Raw genomic sequence first — 22,505 nt, 5'->3', positions numbered from 1 at the left:
GCTGAATTCCTAGTATGTATGGGGTGAGGGAAAATTTTAGGGTCCACCACAGCTCTCTAGAAATAATTTGTACCACACTGCAGGAATTTTCAATACATATTTTATTTTTGCTTCAGTTGGGTTTTGTTGCATTAATACTCAAAAAAAAAAACCCCTAGACTTAAAACACTGGACATAAATCCATAGACGTAAACCAGATGGTACATTTTAGAAAAGAGCACTGACTGTGGAATATATAGAGGCAACTGTGATATGAAATATGAAATGCAAGTGTGGTTGCTCAGCTCTGCACATGAAATCCAATCAGCTGTGTGTGTGCAAGAGGAACAAAGCCCAGGCACTGACATACTGTAGTGATGAGTGCAGTTATAAATACCAAGACAGATTAGATGGGAGTGTGTAGAGCTGACAGACTCCACGGACAACAGCACTGATGGACACAATAGACAACAGCGTAGAGGGCCCTGCGGAAATTGTGGGAAGGCTTTGGAGGACTCGTGGCCCTCAGCTGTGTCAGCTCCAGCCTACATTCACGCTACATGGACAGCTGACAAGGGCAGCTCACTCAAGAACTGTCCTATACCCCTGGTCATGCCTGCCAACTGGCGTTACTACCACCACCAAACATGACAGAGGGGTTTGGGTCTGGGCAGGGGTCAAGTTGATGGGAACACTCAAGCTGTTACACATGGTAACTCTGTCGTAGAGGCACAGTCTCCGTGGGTATAAGAGCAGTTTCCCTTCCACAACTGGTAGGCAGCACACAGGGGATAGCAGCATGTGGAATGTACGCAGGCTACACAAACGGTACTTGCTGCTGATGGCTATGTGACTCAACAGGACAATCCTGCTCAGGAGTTCTTTCACTAACAGTGTTAAAAATCCCATGTACTGTTATGCGAACCGTGACAAGCCAGGCCTTAGCAAAGCATAGTTCTACAACACATTTCTCTTGCATTCTTTCCTTCGGCCTTTTAAAAGAGACAGACCTGGCCATAGATTCACTCGATAATTCCCCAGTCAGTAAACACACAGTGTTCAGGTCAAGAACAATGGTAACTCATTCAACAAATGTTTCTATGCAAAATGGGTAAGCGATATATATTTTTAGGATACATTAAAAAACATTTTCTTTTCAGTTCCAATAGGTAATTGCTTGGTACTTTTCTGTTCCCAACTTCTTTTAAATAGCATAAAAGTGGCTGGATAATAATTAAACGTTGAGAAAATAGGCCTGTTTCAACCACTGAAAAGCAGCAGCGATTGTCATTTTTCATAAAAAAGTGAAAATCTTTTTAATCTGTGACATTCAACATCAGCACTACCACAGTTTAAACATATTTAAGTCCCCCAATTCCTAAAAGGAATGGAAAATTACTCCATTCCCCCCAAAAACCTCACCATGCATTTTATTCTTAAAAAGTTTCATTTTTATTTTTCACCGTAGTACAAAAATACAGTACAATGCGATGGCAAGACATTCTCCAAAAACATTCTGCAAAAAGGGGGAGAACCCCATAATGCTTCGATATAATCCATCTTCTCTTAATAAAACAATTGAAAGATGAACATACAATAGATAGGTGGAGTTTCAACCTGAATGCAAGTAAAGTCAAGTCACAAAGAGTTCCTACAAGAAAAAAAATGTTCAGAGTGAATATTCCACATGCGACTCTTAGATATTAATGAAAATAACTCTACTTGTGTTAGTGTTCATGGCAAAATTATTGGTTTGATATTTTTTGGCTTTTCAGAATAGAGCAGGCTTGAGTCACATCCTCCTACTCATGAGTTTCCCCACTGAAATCAAAGGGATGACAATGTCAGTCAGACGTGGGGGAGCAAGCGCTGATTGGAGACCAAGTGTTGGCAATTTGAAAACGTAAAAATCATTCCTCTTAAGAGGGTAAGATCTAGGCCTCTGGATACTAGTGGTCATTGTTTACACGGACAGATCTGACATATCCATTCAAGATGAGGTTGTGTATGCAAGTACATCAGCTATAAATAAGCACTGAAGTGTAAACTAGACGGGGAGGAGAAGATAACACTGTATTTGATGGAGGTGTGTGAAAAATCAGATAGTGAGAGGAGAATTACGTCCTTCCAGTGCAGTATATTTCTTGGTACGTTTAAAGGTTTAAAAAAAAAAATTATTTATCGTTTCAGAGCTTCAGGGTGATGGAAAAGGAACGTTCAATATATATATTATAATTCATCTCCAAGATGTTTTTGTTTGAAAGCATCTCCTGTCAGCTTCTCTTGGGCTTCCTTCATTCCTTGGATAACTGTCAAATTAAATACATAGAATATCAGCTGGATCATTACTACACATGATATGGATCAAGTAAGGAAGTGCATAATGAAAAGAATTTTTATCAACCAATGGTGCAATCTTATAGAATAAACCCGTTGGAAGTAGCCTGCAAAAGAAAAAAGTTAGAGTTATGCTCTTTTTGGCTTCTATTTGATGGATAAAGAAGCATTAAATATCTCCCACTCGTACTCTCTTCCCTTTCCCATACCTTTTTTAAGTTCATGCCTCATCTACCCTATTTTTGCTGGCAGACTCTATGGACAAAGAAAGAACTAGCAGGATTATGACATCAGATAATAGGCACATGAAACCTGATAATTTGAGAGGGAAGTAATTTTTAATCACTTTTTTTGCTCACAACTTAAATGGCTGAAATACACTTGGGTATCTGTATTTAAAGTTCAGCACTCCCCTAACAATCCACATCTCTAAGACCCTCTCCAGTATTACCAAGAAAGGCAAGTTTTGATATTCCTGATATTTCTAAGGTAAAAGATAAATTAAAAAAAAAAATCTTGTATAAAGCCTGAGAGTGTTTTTGTTTTGTTCTTTTAAAAAGTCACAGCCGCAAAATTCAACAGAAACCTATTTTTCTCTTTTATGGGTCACCTTTAATATAACAGAACAAAGCTTTGCCTGCATCTATCCCCATCAGCACACCTAAGCCATTCTGCTGTGGTTCGTTACTTCAATGGCAGTTTCGTGCCTGCTTCTCTCAGGCGCCATTGAAAAAATCTCTACCAGAACAATTAAGAGGAATTGAGATTTTTACATTCAGAATATAATTAGAAAGATTCCCTCTGCTTTACCATGCACAAAACACAGTGTCACAGCTCTCGGCCTTGTTGGCTCTCTCAACAGCAAGGTGAGCAGTGAACCTGAACTATTCTTTCACAGGCAGGTGGCCTCTCCAGGGTCAAGGTAAACAAGGGAGCCGGCATGGGGAAGCCTGCACTGCTCTACATGCTGTTTTGTGGATACCGGTGATTCAGTATCCAAGACAACCAACACACCACTATTTGAAATGTACCAGTAAATTGCATGATGAGCTAAGTACGTTCTATAAGTGGGGCTTAGTTTTCCTTAAGATCAGGTATGATGCTGATGTGATGGACTATAGGACTGGCAAACCCTTAGAGAGGTCACTTTTTTTCCTTATTATTCCTCTTCATCACCCTCCAAAAAACAGAATCACTACTCTTCCCAACTGATTATTTTAGGGCCATGTCTACAATCTCCCACCAGATCATCTCCACTGGTGTTAGCAATTTTGGAAGTCATAATATAGACAGGTTTCAGAGTAACAGCCATGTTAGTCTGTATTCGCAAAAAGAAAAGGAGTGCTTGTGGTACCTTAGAGACTAACCAATTTATTTGAGCATAAGCTTTCGTGAGCTACACGATGAAGTGAGCTGTAGCTCACGAAAGCTTATGCTCAAATAAATTGGTTAGTCTCTAAGGTGCCACAAGTACTCCATAATATAGACTGACACTGATTACAGGTGTGCCAATCAGACCCGCTCTTAACATGGTTAGATGACACGATTTTTAAAATTCTAGCAGCAACTGGCCTATACTAGGGCTCTGAAGGTTGCTTATACTGGTAGAGTTGGGCTGGCAAGATATTTTTGGAAAAAGTTTCCATAGCGAAGAGAGAGCCCAAAAGATTCACAATTAGACATTTCTTGATTTGAGAACAGCGTTGTTAATTAACCAGCTTATATCACACATAACAGGGCCACATTGCTCACAGCTAGCACCTGGTCCTAATGGCTATTTAGATACTTTACTGAAGAGATAGAAAACATAAGGTAAATTAATTCTTCTTAAATGAGGTTGTCGTCTTACAGTTGTGTGAAAAGGGAAAGCACACAAATGGAGAAGCGTCCACATTTACATCAGAAGTCACAGATGGATATGTAACATCAAAGGCTGAATTTTAAATGATCAGAAATGCTTTTATTTTACATCATGATTCTGTAATAGAGGTCAATCCATCCACCCACAAGGTGCAAAAAAGCCACTCATTCACCTTATTTGTAACAGCTTCCAGTTGTGCTGTGTTAAGGAAAAGTTAGCATATGTGACTCCATTTTGGTTTGGGGCCCACCATTGTCTAAAAGCAAGCACATCATGCACCAGGAGGAGTGTTCCTTAGATACTGCATTCCTGTGAAAACCTCCCCCTTGTTTCCAGCCTGTTTCAACTCCCGGTTTCTGTTCTTTGTCTGTTCCTAACTCCCTGCCTCCTGGCCTTGTGATGTGGGCCTCCCATCCTGATAAGAAAAGTTACTGATGCATTGCTTTAGGACCATGTTGTGTAGCTGAAGTAATGGTTTAACACGGGGAATGTACCTAGCAGGGATAGGTGGTAGATAAGGGAACGGTTTGTCTATTGGCTAAGGTTTCCGATGCACGAGGGCAATATGCTTTGCTACAAGGTATATAATCTTTGTATAACCTGCATTCGGGGTCCCCTTCTGACTAGCAGGGGGGCACCACGCTCGAGCATAATAAACTTAGTATCTTTGGGAACTCTGCAGTTGTGGACTTGGTTCACGTGCCTCAACCTAGACTCGAACTGCGCGTGACGTATCAGGTATAATTCACAACTGCTGTGAACTATAGGTTACCTCCACTCAAAAAACAAGCTCACAATAGCTGCCATTCCTATGACATACCTGCAATGCACTCCCACTCAATTCAAATTTAGAGCTCATTCTCGCATACCTTGATCAGCATTGATGTAGAAATACTTATAGCTTGGGTTTCCTTTCTCATTAATAATTTCTGGATGGACTTTCCCACTGGGATCTGTGAAACGAGAAAGTGATTAAAATGTGTAAGTGGTGAAGATGACAAAGTAGTCCTATAAGAGGTTGTAACAACAGTGAGCATGCCTTACCCATGAAAAGGATTCTGGGAATATAACCACCATCAGGGCTAAAAGCTTCATCCTTTGGCTCTTCTTCATCCTATGGGTGCAAGACAGATGTAAGACAAAATTCTCCTTTCTAAGCAAGGGATCTAACAAAATGTAACATTTACTTTAAAGCTATTTTCTTCCAATGGTTGTTATAAAATGGTAGTTTTAACTAACATGAACAGCTTGAAAAGAAGATAAATGAGTGCAAAATCCTCTACTTTTGCCAACAAAGTAAAAAGGTCACCCAACAAGTAACAGTTTTAAAAATAACTGTAAATCAAATATTTTCATCAGTTTACATTAAATGGACTCACTATTTTGGAGTTTTATAGGTATCTGGAATGTTTTATAGGTCATAAATCTGTATAGAAAAGCAATTTCCTTTCTTATTATTAGGGAATAGTATAATGTACAGATTGTTGTTAAAAAAAATGGAACGGAATCAGCTGCATGAATAAAACCATATAACAATACAGTAAAGGTTTTATTTTTTAAACGATCAGTTATATCAGTCAATACTTTGTATCTATTAAATAATTATAAGAATTTAGTTAGGAAGGGATGGAGTCAAGAGAAATAAATAATGATAAGAAATAAGGGGGAAATGCTCAGTTACAAAATAGTAGTATGGACATGAACTGTAGGGAAGCCTACCTCAAGGTTTACCATAATAAAATTATGGGCAAGTTCGGAGATCTCCTTGGATTCAGCAAATTTTGGCTTTAAAGCTAAGAAGAAAAAGAAGGGTGGGGGAGAAAAGAGAAAACTGTGTAAGAAAAAAAAAATCATAATTCAGGCCTACACCAAAATCACCACTCCATCCCTTCTTCCAGAGGTTAGGTGCTTGACTCTGAATAGTAAGTAACTGAATCTTTGTCTTAAATTACTGAACCCATAACACAGAGTGAAAGTTAACCAGCCCAATCCTCAGTGATCAGTCAGATGATGAATACTGGCCAAAAATAGTCACATGGGTAATTTTTGAACCAATGGTACAGAAGCAAAAACCTTTCTCTGTCCCATTACCAGTCACCCAAACCACCTCACCTAAATTTTTAGACCTATGTCATTATGGTTAGCCAGCTCCATTATATCACTGAACAAGACAAAAATCTAACCATCCACTGAGAAAGTCCAGTTTGGAATATGCAGGTTTACTGTTCTTTCAAACTTTTATAATTTTCCATACCAAGGATTAAGCCTTCAATAGAAATGGAAAGTACCTCCCATTTGGTGTGTTTTTTTAATAACCAATTTATAGCATGGATTTGGACAGCTATTAATTTATTGCATTGAAGATTTCTATTTGTGCACTACTATATTGATCTGAGCAAAAAGCAAAATACTACACATGCTATGCTTCAAATGTAAATAATAATAGACTTGTATAAAGAAACCTTCCATTAAGGATTTTAAAGTGCTCTAGAATTAAATTCACATACCTTTGCAAGCGCCACACCAGGACTTGTGGATGATAATCATTAGAGGCAAACCACTTTAGAAAAAAAACAAAGCACAACTGACATCAATTCTAAGACACTTAACAAGACTGCATTCCTGAATGAAACTCTGAAAATGCACTTTCCAGTAATTAAAACTTTTAAAGAAGGCCCTACCTACTGGAAAAAGTCATAGATGTAAACTGATTCTATTGTGCTCCCGAAGCTTCATTTCCTTGCTAAAGTCTTCCCAAGTTATAACCATCAGCACCAAATAATCCAATAAAATGCCTTGTGATACTCTGTACCTCAAAATAGCACTCTGGAACCCCCATATCACCACTGTGATCGGATTATATTTTGTACAAAGTATACCTTGTGAGGTATCCTTTGAGAAGTTATGATTGGTTGAACGTTACTATTCTGTTGAATTATATGTGTTACCATTGTATCTGAAGTTATGAAGTTTTGCTGTGTGTGTGTTACTGAAATATGTTGTATCTGGGAAACGCCCACTGCTAGTCTTTCATTGGCAACGAAGAAGCAACTAACACTGACAAGACAGATTTACATCAGGACCAGTCAGATGTGTTTATGACCCATTAAGAAGAATCCATTCTCCCAGTGACTCCTCAGAGAGGGCATGTACACAATGGGGGCTATTTAACCCCCATGTCCCTGCAAGGATCTTTCTAGCACCTGGAGAAAGTATAAATGAGGGTCGATGACATCACCACTGTGCCTTTCTCCTCCCCCATTCAACATCTGGAAGATTGTTTGGAAAACAAAGACTTGGAACTGGGGAGATTGACAGGCTGAGAAGAGAATTCAGCCTGTGTAATAAGAACTGTAAACTGCCTGGAACATCCAATGGGGTGAGAAAAACTGCTGGATTCAAATCTTGGTCTGATAAAGTGTCAAATTTAGACTGCAATTTTCTTTTAAATTTCTTATGTAACCAACGTTGACCTCTATGAAGCTCTCCAACACCACTTTCTACAAGCCATTACCCTCTGATTCCACTGAGGGTTACCAAAAGAAACTACAGCATTTGCTCAAGAAACTCCCTGAAAAATCACAAGAACAAATCCGCACAGACACACCCCTGGAGCCCCGACGTGGGGTATTCTATCTGCTACCCAAGATCCATAAACCTGGAAATCCTGGGCACCCCATCATCTCAGGCATTGGCACCCTGACAGCAGGATTGTCTGGCTATGTAGACTCCCTCCTCAGGCCCTACGCTGCCAGCACTCCCAGCTATCTTCGAGACACCACTGACTTCCTGAGGAAACTACAATCCATCGGTGATCTTCCTGAAAACACCATCCTGGCCATTATGGATGTAGAAGCCCTCTACACCAACATTCCACACAAAGATGGACTACAAGCCATCAAGAACACTATCCCCGATAATGTCACAGCAAACCTGGTGGCTGAACTATGTGACTTTGTCCTCACCCATAACTATTTCACAGTTGGGGACAATGTATACCTTCAAATCAGTGGCACTGCTATGGGTACCCGCATGGCCCCACAGTATGCCAACATTTTTATGGCTGACTTAGAACAACGCTTCCTCAGCTCTCGTCCCCTAACGCCCCTACACTACTTGCGCTATATTGATGACATCTTCATCATCTGGACCCATGGAAAAGAAGCCCTTGAGGAATTCCACCATCATTTCAACAATTTGCATCCCACCATCAACCTCAGCCTGGACCAGTCCACACAAGAGATCCACTTCCTGGACACTACGGTGCTAATAAGCGATGGTCACATAAACACCACCCTATACCAGAAACCTACTGACCGCTATTCCTACCTACATGCCTCCAGCTTTCATCCAGACCACACCACACGATCCATTGTCTACAGCCAAACTCTACGATACAACCGCATTTGCTCCAACCCCTCAGACAGAGACAAACACTTACAAGATCTCTATCAAGCATTCTTACAACTACAATACCCACCTGCTGAAGTGAAGAAACAGAGTGACAGAGCCAGAAGAGTTCCCAGAAGTCACCTACTACAGGACAGGCCCAACAAAGAAAATAACAGAACGCCACTAGCAGTCAACTAAACTAAACTAAAACCTCTCCGATGCATTATCAAGGATCTACAACCTATCCTGAAGGACGACCCATCACTCTCACAAATCTTGGGAGACAGGCCAGTCCTTGCCTACAGACAGCCCCCCAACCTGAAGCAAATACTCACCAACAACCACACACCACACAACAGAACCACTAACCCAGGAACCTATCCTTGCAACAAAGCCCATTGCCAACTACATCCACATATCTATTCAGGGGACACCATCATAGGGCCTAATCACATCAGCCACACTATCAGAGGCTTGTTCACCTGCACATCCACCAATGTGATATATGCCATTATGTGCCAGCAATGCCCCTCTGCCATGTACATTAGACAAACTGGACAGTCTCTACGCAAAAGAATAAATGGACACAAATCAGATGTCAAGAATTATAACATTCATAAACCAGTCGGAGAACACTTCAATCTCTCTGGACAGTCTATTTCTGATCTCAAAGTGACTATCCTTCAACAAAAAAACTTCGAAAACAGACTCCAACGAGAGATACATTGGATACAATTAACTTAGGCTTGAATAGAGCCTGTGAGTGGTTGAGTCATTATACTAAGTGAAACTATTTCCCCTTGTTTATTCCCCCCACCCCCCACTGTTCCTCAGACTTTCTTGTTAACTCCTGGAAATGGCCCACCTTGATTATCACTTCAAAAGGTTTTCTCTCCCCCCACCCCACTCTCCTGCTGGTAATAGCTCATCTTAAGTGATCACTCTCCTTACAATGTATATTTTTTCATGGTCTGTGTGTATGTATAAAATCTCCTCATTGTACTTTCCACTTTATGCATCCAATGAAGTGAGCTGCAGCTCACGAAAGCTTATTCTCAAATAAATTGGTTAGCCTCTAAGGTGCCACAAGTACTCCTTTTCTTTTTGCGAATACAGACTAACACGGCTGCTACTCTGAGACCTCTATGCTAAAACTTATAATCACTTAAAATCTATTTTCTGTAGTTAATAAACTTATTTTAATGTTTTATCCTTACCAGTGAATTTGTTTGAAGTGCTTGGGGAATCTGCTCAGATTACAAAGGCTGGGGCACATCCACTATCCTTTGACAAAGTAGTGTACTGATTAATGAATTTGCATCATTCAAGAGAAGGTCTCGAACAGCAAAAGATGGTTTACATTTCTGGGGTGGAAGGCTTGGGAGCTGAGAGATTTGCTGGTGTCTCTCTTTCTGTATAGTTCATGAGTAGCTTTGAGAGCATTCATGCAACTTAGCTGGGCATGTCTCTGCATGCTGTTGGCAGAGTGATCAGAGCACCTGAAGGGGTTTGCTACTTGTCACTAGCACGGCATTGTAAGAGACAGCCCAGGGAGGAGTGTTAAGGGGGCACAGTGGTCCATCCTTTCCAGGTTGTAGCCTCAGGGTATGTTACAGCCATCCAACAACTTTTCCAGCGTTCAAATTCTCTAACCTCCTTTGCATTAAATTCAATCTGTTAGGCAATTAGACAGAAGGACCTTGAGTGCACTAGAGATTTTTCCTAACGTTTCCCAGTTTCTAGGAGGCACCTGGTAGGGCCGGCAGGAGCACTACAGTAAACTGCCCTGAGCAAAAGAGACATTGCTACATTTTAAATGTGATGTTCACATTTATAGCTAGGTAATAAATATGATGTTCACATTTCTAGCTAGGAAAAAATAATAACAGGCATGCATGTAGGACGTTTAACCACCATGTCACACAGCTCTGCTCTGAGAAAGGCTAGCAGACATAGTGCTTACTATGCCAACAGCCACCTGGAGCCCTGTTTTCACTAACATGCTCACTGTGTCTGCTACCAGTGGTAGCAGTAATAGGAAATCCAGGAATTCAGTAGACACAGATGGCAAACTCTATTTATTGCCGACAGTTTAAAAAATAAAAATAATAAAAAAAAAACAAACTATGAAGCAGTTAAAAAATAGTAATGAATAAGCTGATTGATGGCTGAAGCCCAGAACAATCTCATTCTCTAAGTGGTAATGATGGCTATTGGTATAGTTACATTGCAGCTGGTCACTCTGTCAGATCCTAAAAATCTATCAATCATCTACTATAACAGGAATGATGTCGTGGCAACAGAATGGTAAGAACATAAGAATGGCCATACTGGGTCAGACCAATGGTCCATCTAGCCCAATATCCCGTCTTCTAACAACAGCTGGTGCCAGATGCTTCAGAAGTAATGAACAGAACAGGGCAATCATCAGGTTGTCCAGTCTCAGCTTCTGGCAAAAGGTTATCAAAAGATAATTTCACGAGCCCACTCCCATTCCCTTTCTCTAGACTTTCTGATGAAGCAGCAGTCCACTATCAGAAGCATTCCATAAACCAGTGTTGATTTCTATGTTCCTTTCTATGAAGCACTGTGGGAATCACCAAAAGTATCTTGGGGCCCACTTGAGGAGGAAGTGTGGAGAGCTGCAGGATGTGGGCTCATGATATGAAGGACATTGAGGGAACCCCTATTTTAAACAATCAACTACTAGAAGTTTTTGTTGAAACTTTCTGCAAAGGAAGAGTCCAAATATTGATTTGCCAGTTACTTCATGTATACTTATTACTAAACAAGACTCCCAAGAAAAAGTAGAAACGTTATTCTCCTATGTTTGTAGATTTTAAAGCCAGAAGGGACCATTATGATCTTCTAGTCTATTTCATCCTACATAACACAGGTCACAGAGCCACACCCACTAATTTCTACATCAAACCCATAATTTCAGTTTGAGCTAGAATGCAGAATCAGTCAACACTATGCTTGGCTGATGCAGCAACTCATGGTGTGAGACACAATCAGGTGGTCGAGGGACATCTACATAGAACACATCACTGGACATCGGCAATACCAGGAGGGATGAGCTGGAGTGCCAATGAGAAGTGCAGTCAGGAACGTAACGAATACTTTCCTCATGGATTGTATATTCTAAGTGGACAACCAACCCAATTCTCAATTACTGAGGGACAATCTCCACTCATTGATATATTTTGCTTTCCACAACCAAATCTCTGTACAACTTTTCATGAGTGACGTACCTGAGTACTCTGATTCGAGTATCTAAACTGTATTCTTAAATCTATTCACCTAAATTTGGGTTATTGCTGATTATGTACTCTATGTATCATGTGACTTAAAAATTAACTTCATTTTTGTGAATAATCTAACCACTATACCCAGATGTACACACTCTTTTCCCAACCTATATATTTTTTTAACATTAATAAAAATTTTATATCTTTTAGAAATACATCTCATAGTCACTTAAAGAGTTCCGGTGATTTAGAACCCACTATATCCCTATACAGGTTGTCCCACTACTTAATTACTTAACTGTTTAAAATTTGCACTTTATTTCTAGTCTGAATTTGCCTCGCTTCAGTTTCAGATCACTGGATCTTGTTATACCTTTGTCTGCTAGATTAAAGAGTCATGTGCTATCAGAAATCTCTTCCCATGCAGGTAGTTGTAGATAATGTCACCTCTTAACCTTGTCTTGGATAAGCTAAATAGAGTTTCTTAAGTCTTTCACTGTCAGACAGGTTTTCTAGACATCAAATCATTCTAGTAGTTCTTTTCTGAGCCCTTTCCAAAGTGTGGACACTGGGTTCCAGTAAAGGTCCTACTTATTCTGTATACAAAGATAATACCTGTTCATATATTAACTCCAAGCAAACAAGTTCTTCTAAAATCTTGTCCTAGAAAGCACCTCTGTTTCTTCACTAACATCTCACAATTATATAAACACTTTCCAGACAGCAAGATTCTACCGCACTAGAAAGCCGCCGTCTCTAGGGTAGACTTTTGGGGGTTTAATATATGTCTTTATTTTCTCCAGTTTGGGAAGTATGAAATTTAGCAGTATGTTAAAATATTTCTGAATGACATGGTCTAACACATGATCAGAAATTGGCAGAATTACAGGTAGAATTGAAAAAAAAAACAAACACATGTGATTTGATTGGAATGGATTATTTCAGTAAACTAGGGGTTTTTTGAAAATATGCAGGCAAACAATATTTCCCCCAAGATTTGTATATCAGCTAAGCCTTGACTTCCCTTTACCTCAAAATATTGCATTTTAAGTCACCAAGTTGTTTTTTTAAAGTTGTTTTGGGTATAGGAATATGAAGCCATTCTAGACAGAACCTGAAAGCGTTAGCCTTAGGGAGGGAGTATGCCTGGTGTGGTATCTAGATTTCTAGCTATGTATATCTCATATCATGCTGTGCAGAACATAGGAAAGGGCCGCTAGAAATGTCAATTTAGACACAAATTGTGATTGGGTAACAAGAGTAAGAAGTTACACTGCATGAAGTTTTTAATTAAATATGAATCATGGTAGTCCAAAACAGCTTTGATGGAGGTAAGTTTACTGGCTAGCTGCTACTACTAATGAAAATAAAAGTAAATACCTTTGTTTTCTTGAAAACAAAATTTTATGGAAAAATGTACAGGGGGGTCACTATAAGGTGGACTCTAATTTTTTAAACAAGTTTTACATAGCATTTTTTGACACCTTACATTAAAAGTAAGAATTTCAGAAGTTGAATTTCTTGCTCATTACTTCAGTCAGGGGCAACATTTCCACTCATGTTGTTCATTTTCTGCAGATACCTCAGTTTGGATGATTCACTATAGATATGAAAGTGTGTTTCACTTTTATTTATAATCACTTTCAGGTTTTCATGCAAACAGTATAATGCTATAACATTTGGCCTGTTATCACTGCAAGGAAATTTTATAAAAACTATTTACACAAATTAAAAAAAGTCATGCAAGTCTATCAGCTGTATAGGGTCATCCAGATCTTGTTTGCATACAAGAAAAACTAAGCAAGAAAGTATGGAATTATAACTAGGAATAATCTGATGGAGAAAAGGACAATTTATCTGAATATCAGGGAGAAAAAACTCCAGTAGTTAGATACATTAAGCTGTGGAAATAATGTCTTAAATGAAGTAGTGCACACCATCACTTCGGATACTTGAAGACAGGACAAAACAAAATGCTCTGCCAAGAACAGGTTTGCATTAGCAGAGAGCTGATCCATTAAGGTTTTTTCTACCTCACACCTCTAAGAGTCTTGACAGTGTCTCTTTGCACCTTATAGTCTGTTTCTAACAAGAGAGTGGCATGTAAAAGGAAAAATGTAACAGAAGGATTTTTAAAGCCACATCACAATGGCCACACACCCTTAGTAAGATAAGATCCCAAATCCCTTCACAGAGCCAGAGGCTGCTGCAGCCAGAGGGATATGGGGCAAGAAATACTCCCATGTGGAGAGTAACAGTATCTTTGCAGGGACAGCTGATACATGGAGAGCACAGAAGGCAATCTGGCACCAGAGAAAGCACACAATAGATGCAGGCAAGGAGCCAGGATGTTAGAGGAGTGTGGCATGGGATTTTTACCAATTAAACTTATAAAACTGTAAAAGTCTTCCCAGGGCAGTGGTGGCAGTGCTAATGCTTGATTCATTTTAAACGAGACTGTTCCTTACATTATATTGTTCCAACTTGCAGTGGATGACGGCATTGAATTACTTAAATTTATAGAAAAGAATGAGAGGTATGAATGGAAGCGTCCTTCCAGTTATAACCAATTATAGTCCTGAGTACCAAGAAAGGGGGGAAATTGTGCTAAGAGATGCATATACGGTCAATTCCAATTTTAACCACAGAAATATATTATCAGCATAGAAGCTGCTTCTCTGTAGCATACACAGAACATGGGCACACATTTTCCTGCCCAAACTAATATTAGAACATCAAACGAACTAAGGGATGTTGAGAAAATAGAATGTTACACCCTCACTGATTTCTTTCATGTAGCCCAACATGATTTTGCTCTTTAAATTTTCTTCAGCAGTAGGGTGACAGATTTATCCAAAAGATATACTGAAGTTATAACAGTATCAATGATTCCCATTTAATAAGTGAACACAGTCCAGCCAGCCAGCACCTGGTCTAGTACCACACACTACTATCAAGGGCAAACTTTTCTAGACAGATTTTGAATTGAGGGGTTTATAATTACTAAAATAGAATTCTCAGCAAATCAGGTATCAGAGATGTTTTACTGCTTTTGACCACACACTTCCCAGCTTTTATTCTTTCCAATTTAATTGCCCACAGGGGGCAAAGTGGGGTCTCTTTACATAGCAGCTATAGTCATTTTTCAGTCTCACAATATACAAATCCACGTACTGACTGGTATATATTATTGGGTAGTCAGAGCATATGAACTTTTGTACTCACTGAAGTGACCCGCCCCCCACTTTATGCCATCATTCCAGACAAATAAATGAATGTTTAACAGGGAGGGAAGCCTTCCTCAAAAGGCAAAGAGAAGCAGGTATGCATATGCAGAGAGAGGGTTCATACTAAGATTAGGGTTAAACAGAAGGACAGGATCCAAAACTGAGTTAGCAAGCAGGTATGTCTACACAGCAGAATTAGTACATGGCAAGCCGCGGTGTAAATCTACAGCGCTCTAGTATACCATGCACTGACTGTGTGGCCCATGCTGGTGCTCACTAAAAATTACCTAGTGTGCTTTTAACCTACTACTGTTCACAGAGCACTAAGGAAATTTTAGTGCACAGCAGGAGGTGCAAGCAGACAGGTACTGGGAAGCATGCTACAGCATGTAGATTTACACCCCAGCTTGCCATGCACTAACTCCCCATATAATCTCTTAATTAAGGCATATAAAAGAGTTCCAAGGGGTGTATGCAATCAGAGCAGATACTGTAATAATGAAGTACAATTCAGATCATCCTCATTGTGAGAGCACCTGCTGTTAACTGAACAATTAGTGTATTTAGCCCAGGATCTGCCAATGACTTTGGAAAGGAAGCCACAGAAAGTTGCTGAAATAATTGTTTTGAAAGTAAATTAAATATTTCATTGCATCCCAGGCACAGGATTTCAAAAAGAGAGACAGACATTTGAGTTCACAAAGTAAACATATTTCCACTGTCCAAACTGAAGATTAATTTCCTGGGTTCAGAAAAACTTTTGAAAACACCCCCAGTTTTTAAAAAGGCTATAAGTCCCAATCCTGGAGTAGCAAGGCCTCCTTTGTACAGTCTGATGAATCCATTTTATCCTTGCCTTATTTAGGGCAGGCACAAAAAAACCCAGATGAAAGATTATCGTTCCTCAAGATGCTGCAGCAGCATGAGAGCTCAGCTCCCCTGTAGCATTCCTCTTTGGACACTGCAGAGACTATACGGTTAATGGGGTTTGGCTCTCCATAGCCCCCATTAGTAGACTTTTGGGATGCTTGAGGATGCAATGGCTAGCTGCCTGTAGCTGCCCTTGTTAGGCATTCCTACTCAGATGCTGAGGCTGCTACTTGGGGGGGGAGGGGGGGAGAGGGGTGTGCACACCCACTACTCCGGTTAGCAGAAATCGTGGACCACCGCAGCTAGTTCTCCATACTCGCTCTAGTTGGATACTCTTGCTCAGATGATGGGTAATGCAGGGCCCTCCTGTCTATCAGCACAGACTTCTGGTCCAGGCACTGGAGACCAGGGACTAGGAAGAGCCAACTTCCCATTGGCATAGACTCTTATTTTGGGGGATGTGGAGGCTCTCGGTGACCGGACCCCATTAGCCAGCCCTCCTGTTCAGACACTGGACAAGGGAGACTACAGGGATCACTGGATGCTGCGGCTCAGGTACTGCAGGAACATGTTGGCCAGCTGGGGCAGGTTCTCCTCACTGGGATGCATTTTGGTGTAGCTGATGAACTGCCTTCGGAGCCGACTCAGCTCAGCCATGCCCAGGGGCCGGCTCAGCACCAGCCCCTCGCTGGCCCCAGCCACCTGGATCAGCTCCCCAGGCTGGGCCCCGCTCCTTTGGGCGGCCAGCACGGCAGCCAGCACCTCCTGGGTGACCCGGTCCAGCTGGTGGAGGAAGCCGGCGGACTGCAGGGGCTGCGAGCGGGTGGACTGGTTGGGCGGGGGCGGCCTGCTCTCGAAGAGGGCGGCGCGGATCTCCGCCAGCGGCAGCGGCTCCTGCCCGTGCACGGTGAAGAGGGGCCGGTCCCAGCGGTTCCGCGAGTCCGGGGTCTCGAAGGGGCCGGCGGACGGATGCGGGGCGCCCCCCGAGCAGTGCAGCAGGCAATGCGGCGTGCCCGCATGCTTGGTCACGCAGTAGAGCTCGTAGCGGAAGCTCTTCAACTCGTTCCCCGCGTCGACGATCACCACGTCCCGCCGGCTCAGCCGCCGCTCCACCTCGGCCCGCAGCGCCGCGCGGCCCCCCGCGGCCTCCCCCACCACGTGCACCGGCCGCTCCTCCGCGCTCAGCGCCCTCCGCAGCTCCTCGGCCCGCCGGCTCTTCCCGCTGCCCGGCAGCCCGCACAGCACCACGAGCGGCATCTTCCGGCCGCAGCCAGGGACGCCGCCATTATAACCCGGAAGTCCCTCGCAAGCACATCCGGGGCGGGCAACGAACGTCACTCCCGGCCCCAGGGCCACAAGAGAGCTTGGCCCTCAGCGCGAGGCGATGTCAGGCTCTAACGCCCCTATGCAGGGAGGGGAGGGCTGGGGGCGAGGGAAGCACGTCACAGTGTGGCCCAGCCACAGCGCCCCACCGCATAGCAACCAGCCACGGCAGCCAGCCACCCCACGGCACTGCCACCCCACTGGGCATCGCCCCAGGTCACACAGTCACCCTGCAGGGCACTACCATCCCACAGCGCATCACCCCGGGCCATTGTACATAGCTTCTCCATAGTGCACAGCCACCCCATGGTGCCACCGCAGGCCACAGCGCTCAGCCACCCCATAGCGCACACGCGCACACACACACAAAGATTTTGTCTCACCTACACACAAGGTTTTGTCTCACCTATGTACTCCTTGGTCTCATACAAGCTTTGCCACTCACAGGCACTCAGATACTACAGAATCTGGCTAGATATGTCACCTGGGTCTGCCCTTCCAGCAATGGAAGATGGGGCTGTGAAATTCACTGACTGACCATTCACTGCATTAGCCAAGACTAAGGAAGAGACATCTCACTGCCAAGGCTTGACAACCTCCCTCCCACTAGCTTGTTGTCTCACTAAATGTAAGGCGAACTGCGTAAGGTCACATATACTTTTCTATGGAAAAACAATAGTGCAGTAATTACCACAAATACTGCAGTAAAGTGGTTTTTGGAAAGGCATACTGCATGGATACCATTACGTACAGTTAAGTGCCACCTTAGAATTCTCTAACTGCACCTGCTATGTTAATTTTATGTCCTCACTACACATTCTCATATTGTGAGTGGGAGAAAACAGATGGATCAGTTTGAATGCAAAATTCAAATTCTAGCTATATTTTTCATAAAAATCTAGTATGTAATTTTTATATTTTTTAAAATAAGGAAATATTTTACACTTCCAGATTGGTGTCACAGATATAAAATAATCTTTTCAATTAACTCTATGGCCTCAGTCCTGCAAACATTTATGCATGCAACTGCAAGTAGTCCTGCTGAGTTCCAAAAAACCTATTCATGTATGTAAAGTTAAGCACTAGTTTAAATGTCTGCAGGACTGGGGCCCATGTCTCTTTCTATATTGTAGTAGGTTGTCAAAAAGCATGAGAATTTTCTTTTCAGCTCAATGATGCAATAAAGCCTCAATCCAGCAAATGGATCTGTGGGTAGATCTATGTAAACCTATGAAGATCTACACGGCCTCAAGGATGTATCTACCTGGAAGATCTGATTGCAGTATCAAAGCTTATCATTCTCAAATGTTAAATATTTTCTCTCTGATGTATTATCTGGGTCTGTAGGTTCTCCTATACCACCTGGATATTTTTACACATAACTAGCTCTGATTAAATATAGGATCAATGCAGAATCTTTTTTCTCTTTTTAATGTAAAGCCACCCTGTGAACTTAAATTGTATAACATACCTGGCTGCCGCCTCTTTCTTCCCATCTTCTAGTGTCCTCCAATGAATGTGATCTCCAAAACCTAGAAAAGGGAAAGGTTTATAAAAGTAGCATAATTTAAAATGTCAAATGACAGATAAATATATTTTCTGACACTATCAACTAGTTTTATTTCCCTTCTTTAGCAAGCATTTTTTATATGTAACCATTTGTTTTCAATATTCATACTCACTATCACTTGAATCTCTGTTCTTGGATAATAAACTTACTCTTGTTTTCACTATACATATACCTACGTGCTGTGCATTCAGCAGAGCTGTGTTCTAAGATATAACTAGTAAGCTATAGGGTACTGTTCCTTTAGAAACAGCAGGCCTAGTAATTCTAAGTAATTCAGTGAATAAGCAGCCGGACCTTACAGAGAGCGTTCAGAGGGCTTAGGAGACGGGTGTGCCTATTGCTGTCTGCAGAGCCCTGGCGGGGAACACTGCCAGAGGCTGGGGTAGTCAGGGAGCTGACACACAGCAGGCACAGGCAAGATTTGCTCATAATTGGATTTGTTGGGTAAAGTTAATTTTCATATTCCTCTTTCATAATAATGCAAGGTCTAAGAAGACTGGGGAAAATTCCAATATTAATATTTTGGTCAATTATTAAAGAACATGGGGGCTCAGTTCTGCATGCCCTTACTCATACAAGTAGTCCCACCAATTCTGTAATTAACAGACATGCAATGTAAGCTGTGTATCCTGAAGTGAAGACAAGGAGAGGATGCAGAATGGCACCAAGATCTGCTATCAGCACTATCCATCGAATAAGATAGCAGGATTGTCTGTGTCACTCTAAAGTTTAGAATGTCTGTTAAGTCAGTGTGAAGCGATGGAAACAGATACAAACAGAGCTGAGAGCTCTTTTTGTATAGAATATCACCAGGTTCAATCACCACTGGGATTCGCAGCCTGTTACTGTCCAATGTTTAAGTTCTCAGCCATTTTTTTTTGCTTTTTTTTACACATTATGAATTACACCCATACAACAGCATGGCTTTCACCTATCACTATGCTATTTTTCTATTTAGAGTTAAACAGTACATAAGTGTGCCTATCCAGGCGTCCAGGCATCTTTGCCATTTATTAAAAATATAACCGTACTGGTACAATATATTTCTGTATGGGACCAAATTCTATTGCCTATTAAAGTCCCTTTTCTGCAAAAGTATTTAACTGTGTGCTTTACTTTAAGTACATGCTTAAGTCTAGTTCAATGTGATTTAAGTATATGCGTGCTTAAGCATTTAGCTTAATCAGGCTGTAAACAGGCAGTAGAAGTCTCTGATGTCAATGGGGACAAGACTGGGGGTATGGGGTACATTTAGCTCAAGGGAACCTTACATAAAATATTCAGGGGGATGAGGAGGAGCATTATTTCTTGTAATCAATGATATTTAAATATACATTAGATCACATTTCTTTCTAGTAAGCAAGGATGACTACATTCATTAAAAATAAAATCATTACAATCTTCCCTCGCTCCCATGACCTGATTAATATTAATAGTTTTATTATCAAAAAAATTAAGAACTACCTTTCCACGATGAATGGAATTCTGTTACTAACAAAATGCAACAATCAACAGCTTATGAAATAACCTTATTTTTAAAAATAGGGACCTCTAGAGTTTAAATTCAACTATCAAAAAAAGATAACTAGTAATAATGAAGATACTTCTTCCCTGTCACTGAAGAACATAGTCAAGAACATTTATAAATGGACTAAACCTGCTCCTCAAATTCCAGACTTCAGAACAAAGATAGGGAAATAAAGTAAGGTGGACTGAACAGAGCTGGGGAAAGATAAATCCAAATCATGGTACAGGATAGTCGAACAACTATAGGTTTATTAAGAAAAGCTGAAATCAGTAAATAATGTAAATAGGTAAGATAATATGGATAGAAGGGATTGAGTCAGAACAAGTGACAAGAGAGGGGATGGTAGTGGAAGTACAGTTTACTGGAATTTGAACAGTAGTGAAAGATAAAAACTATAGGACAAACCATACAATATCTACTTGATCACCTATTTACTAGCCATAACCCAGTGTGCTTATGTTGCATAGTTGTAGGGATGTCAAAATGGGACAATCTGAAGGGGAAATTAAAAATTTAATTGAGATTTCATTGACAGACCATTTACAAAATCCTTCAACAGCAAAGAAATTTTAAAAACTGCCTTAAAACTATCTCAGAACTAACAAATCTTCTTCTAAATGAAAATGAGACTTGGCAGGTCTGCTACAACCAGCAATTGACAGTTTTGAAAAAGAATAAACCTGCTAAGCCCCTCTTCTCCACTCCACAACATTAAGGCATTTCCTACTGTATCACAGCTGCATTGCTATTGCTCATAATCAATTTATGGCCTGGCACCATAATATCTTGTAGGTTTCAGTCTCAGTTCTACCACTAAAGTGATTATCTCCTTACTCCCCCTACCGATGAAATTTACCTAAATAATCAAGATTACTATTTGAATGCATTATTGCAAATATTAAATACAGTTCTGGGGTGCGCGGAAGGGACCCTCCTGCTTAGGGATTTATTTACTTATTTATTTATAGCAATCATAAAGCTTAAATACAAGCAAAAATAAGAGAGATGCCAAACCCTTGCCAAGCCCTTCTCCAGCAGAGGATGTGGTAAGCACCAGGAAAATCAGGCAAAAAAAGAGATTGGAGAGTGCTGCTGTTAATTGAATCTTCATGGTGTCAACTTGGATCCTCGGCAGCACAATGAATACTTCTCGATGGCCACAGTCAGCAAGATCAGATCAAATCAGGTTTAGGGTGTTTTTTTTTTTTTTTAACCCAGGAAGTGATGTTAGGCGGATGTGGGTGGTGCTTCAGAGTCCTGTATCAGGTTAATAATAAAAGGAACAGATCCCCCAAAATCTGAATCAGAGACTTAGCAAAATTATTTCTGATCTATAGCTTCAGCTCTGCATATTTGGTTCCAAACTGGCCACTTTTCGAGAAGAGACATTGCCTTGGGGGTGGGGGAGGCTTTTAAATAGTAATTTCATCTAGATTTGAAAGGGGAGCTCATCCAATTCACACATGCAAACTGGTTTTACCGCCAGCCCCTCATGAGGAGTAGTAATATTGCTCAAATCCAGATTTTGGTTAAAGCTATAATTGTTACCAGCATGATTTAATGTTTAACTAACCCAGTCTACATATGTCTTGGACAATTGACAGAGAATTGATCGAAATTGATTGGTTGCTCTTCAGTACCTGCAAGCGGGGGGTGGATTTCAGTTTTATTTTATTCTGTTAAAAAAAAAAGTGGAGCGTATATATCACTATGCTCAAAGCGGAACGATCTTCGGGGTTGGATACATTTAACGCCTAGCTGTTTGCAAACTGAGAAAGTAAAAGCTGGATTATCGCAGATCTTGATTTATATGTTTTACAAATTGGAAGCTGTGGGATTCCAAGAGCTCTTACATTTTAAAAAACCTGCTTCTTAAAGTCTGCCTTACTGTACAAATGCTGACCAGCCAGCCTCTAAAACCTGAAATCCTGAGAACTATCCCAACATGCTGCTAACTCCGCTCAATTAGCGACTGGTATCTTCTTGGGAAACACTTCCTCGGTTTGCAACCCTGGGCACTTTCCCATTTTGCAAACACCACGGCTTTTCTTTTTTGCAACAAAACAAACAAACTCAGCACCTAAGAGAAAGCAATTTCCTTGCCTACGGCAGTGCAGAAATAAACCAATACCCTCCTCCATTCTACACGAGGATAGTCCGTAATAGA

General features: G+C 41.1%; 2 protein-coding genes across 2 annotated transcripts; both read right to left on the bottom strand.

Moving 5' to 3' along the window:
* Positions 1 to 1,311: 1,311 nt before the first annotated feature.
* TXNDC12 (thioredoxin domain containing 12) lies at positions 1,312 to 21,543 on the bottom strand. The gene is made up of 7 exons (XM_084636599.1): positions 21,353 to 21,543; positions 18,712 to 18,772; positions 6,685 to 6,737; positions 5,897 to 5,970; positions 5,222 to 5,291; positions 5,047 to 5,130; positions 1,312 to 2,288 (listed from the first exon to the last, which is right to left on the bottom strand). Exons 1-7 carry the CDS (start codon positions 21,447 to 21,449, stop codon positions 2,209 to 2,211), a joined length of 519 nt encoding a protein of 172 aa, XP_084492725.1. The 5' UTR covers positions 21,450 to 21,543; the 3' UTR covers positions 1,312 to 2,208.
* Positions 12,690 to 17,284, bottom strand: KTI12 (KTI12 chromatin associated homolog). Its single transcript, XM_084635955.1, has one exon. It carries the CDS (start codon positions 17,172 to 17,174, stop codon positions 16,452 to 16,454), a length of 723 nt encoding a protein of 240 aa, XP_084492081.1. The 5' UTR covers positions 17,175 to 17,284; the 3' UTR covers positions 12,690 to 16,451.
* Positions 21,544 to 22,505: the final 962 nt, after the last annotated feature.

This window comes from Lepidochelys olivacea, assembly GCF_965140295.1.
Source record: "Lepidochelys olivacea isolate rLepOli2 genome assembly, chromosome: 8".
Lineage (NCBI taxonomy): Eukaryota > Metazoa > Chordata > Testudines > Cheloniidae > Lepidochelys > Lepidochelys olivacea.
Note: the sequence above shows the minus strand (reverse complement) of the source record. Positions and strands in the feature narration are given on the sequence as shown.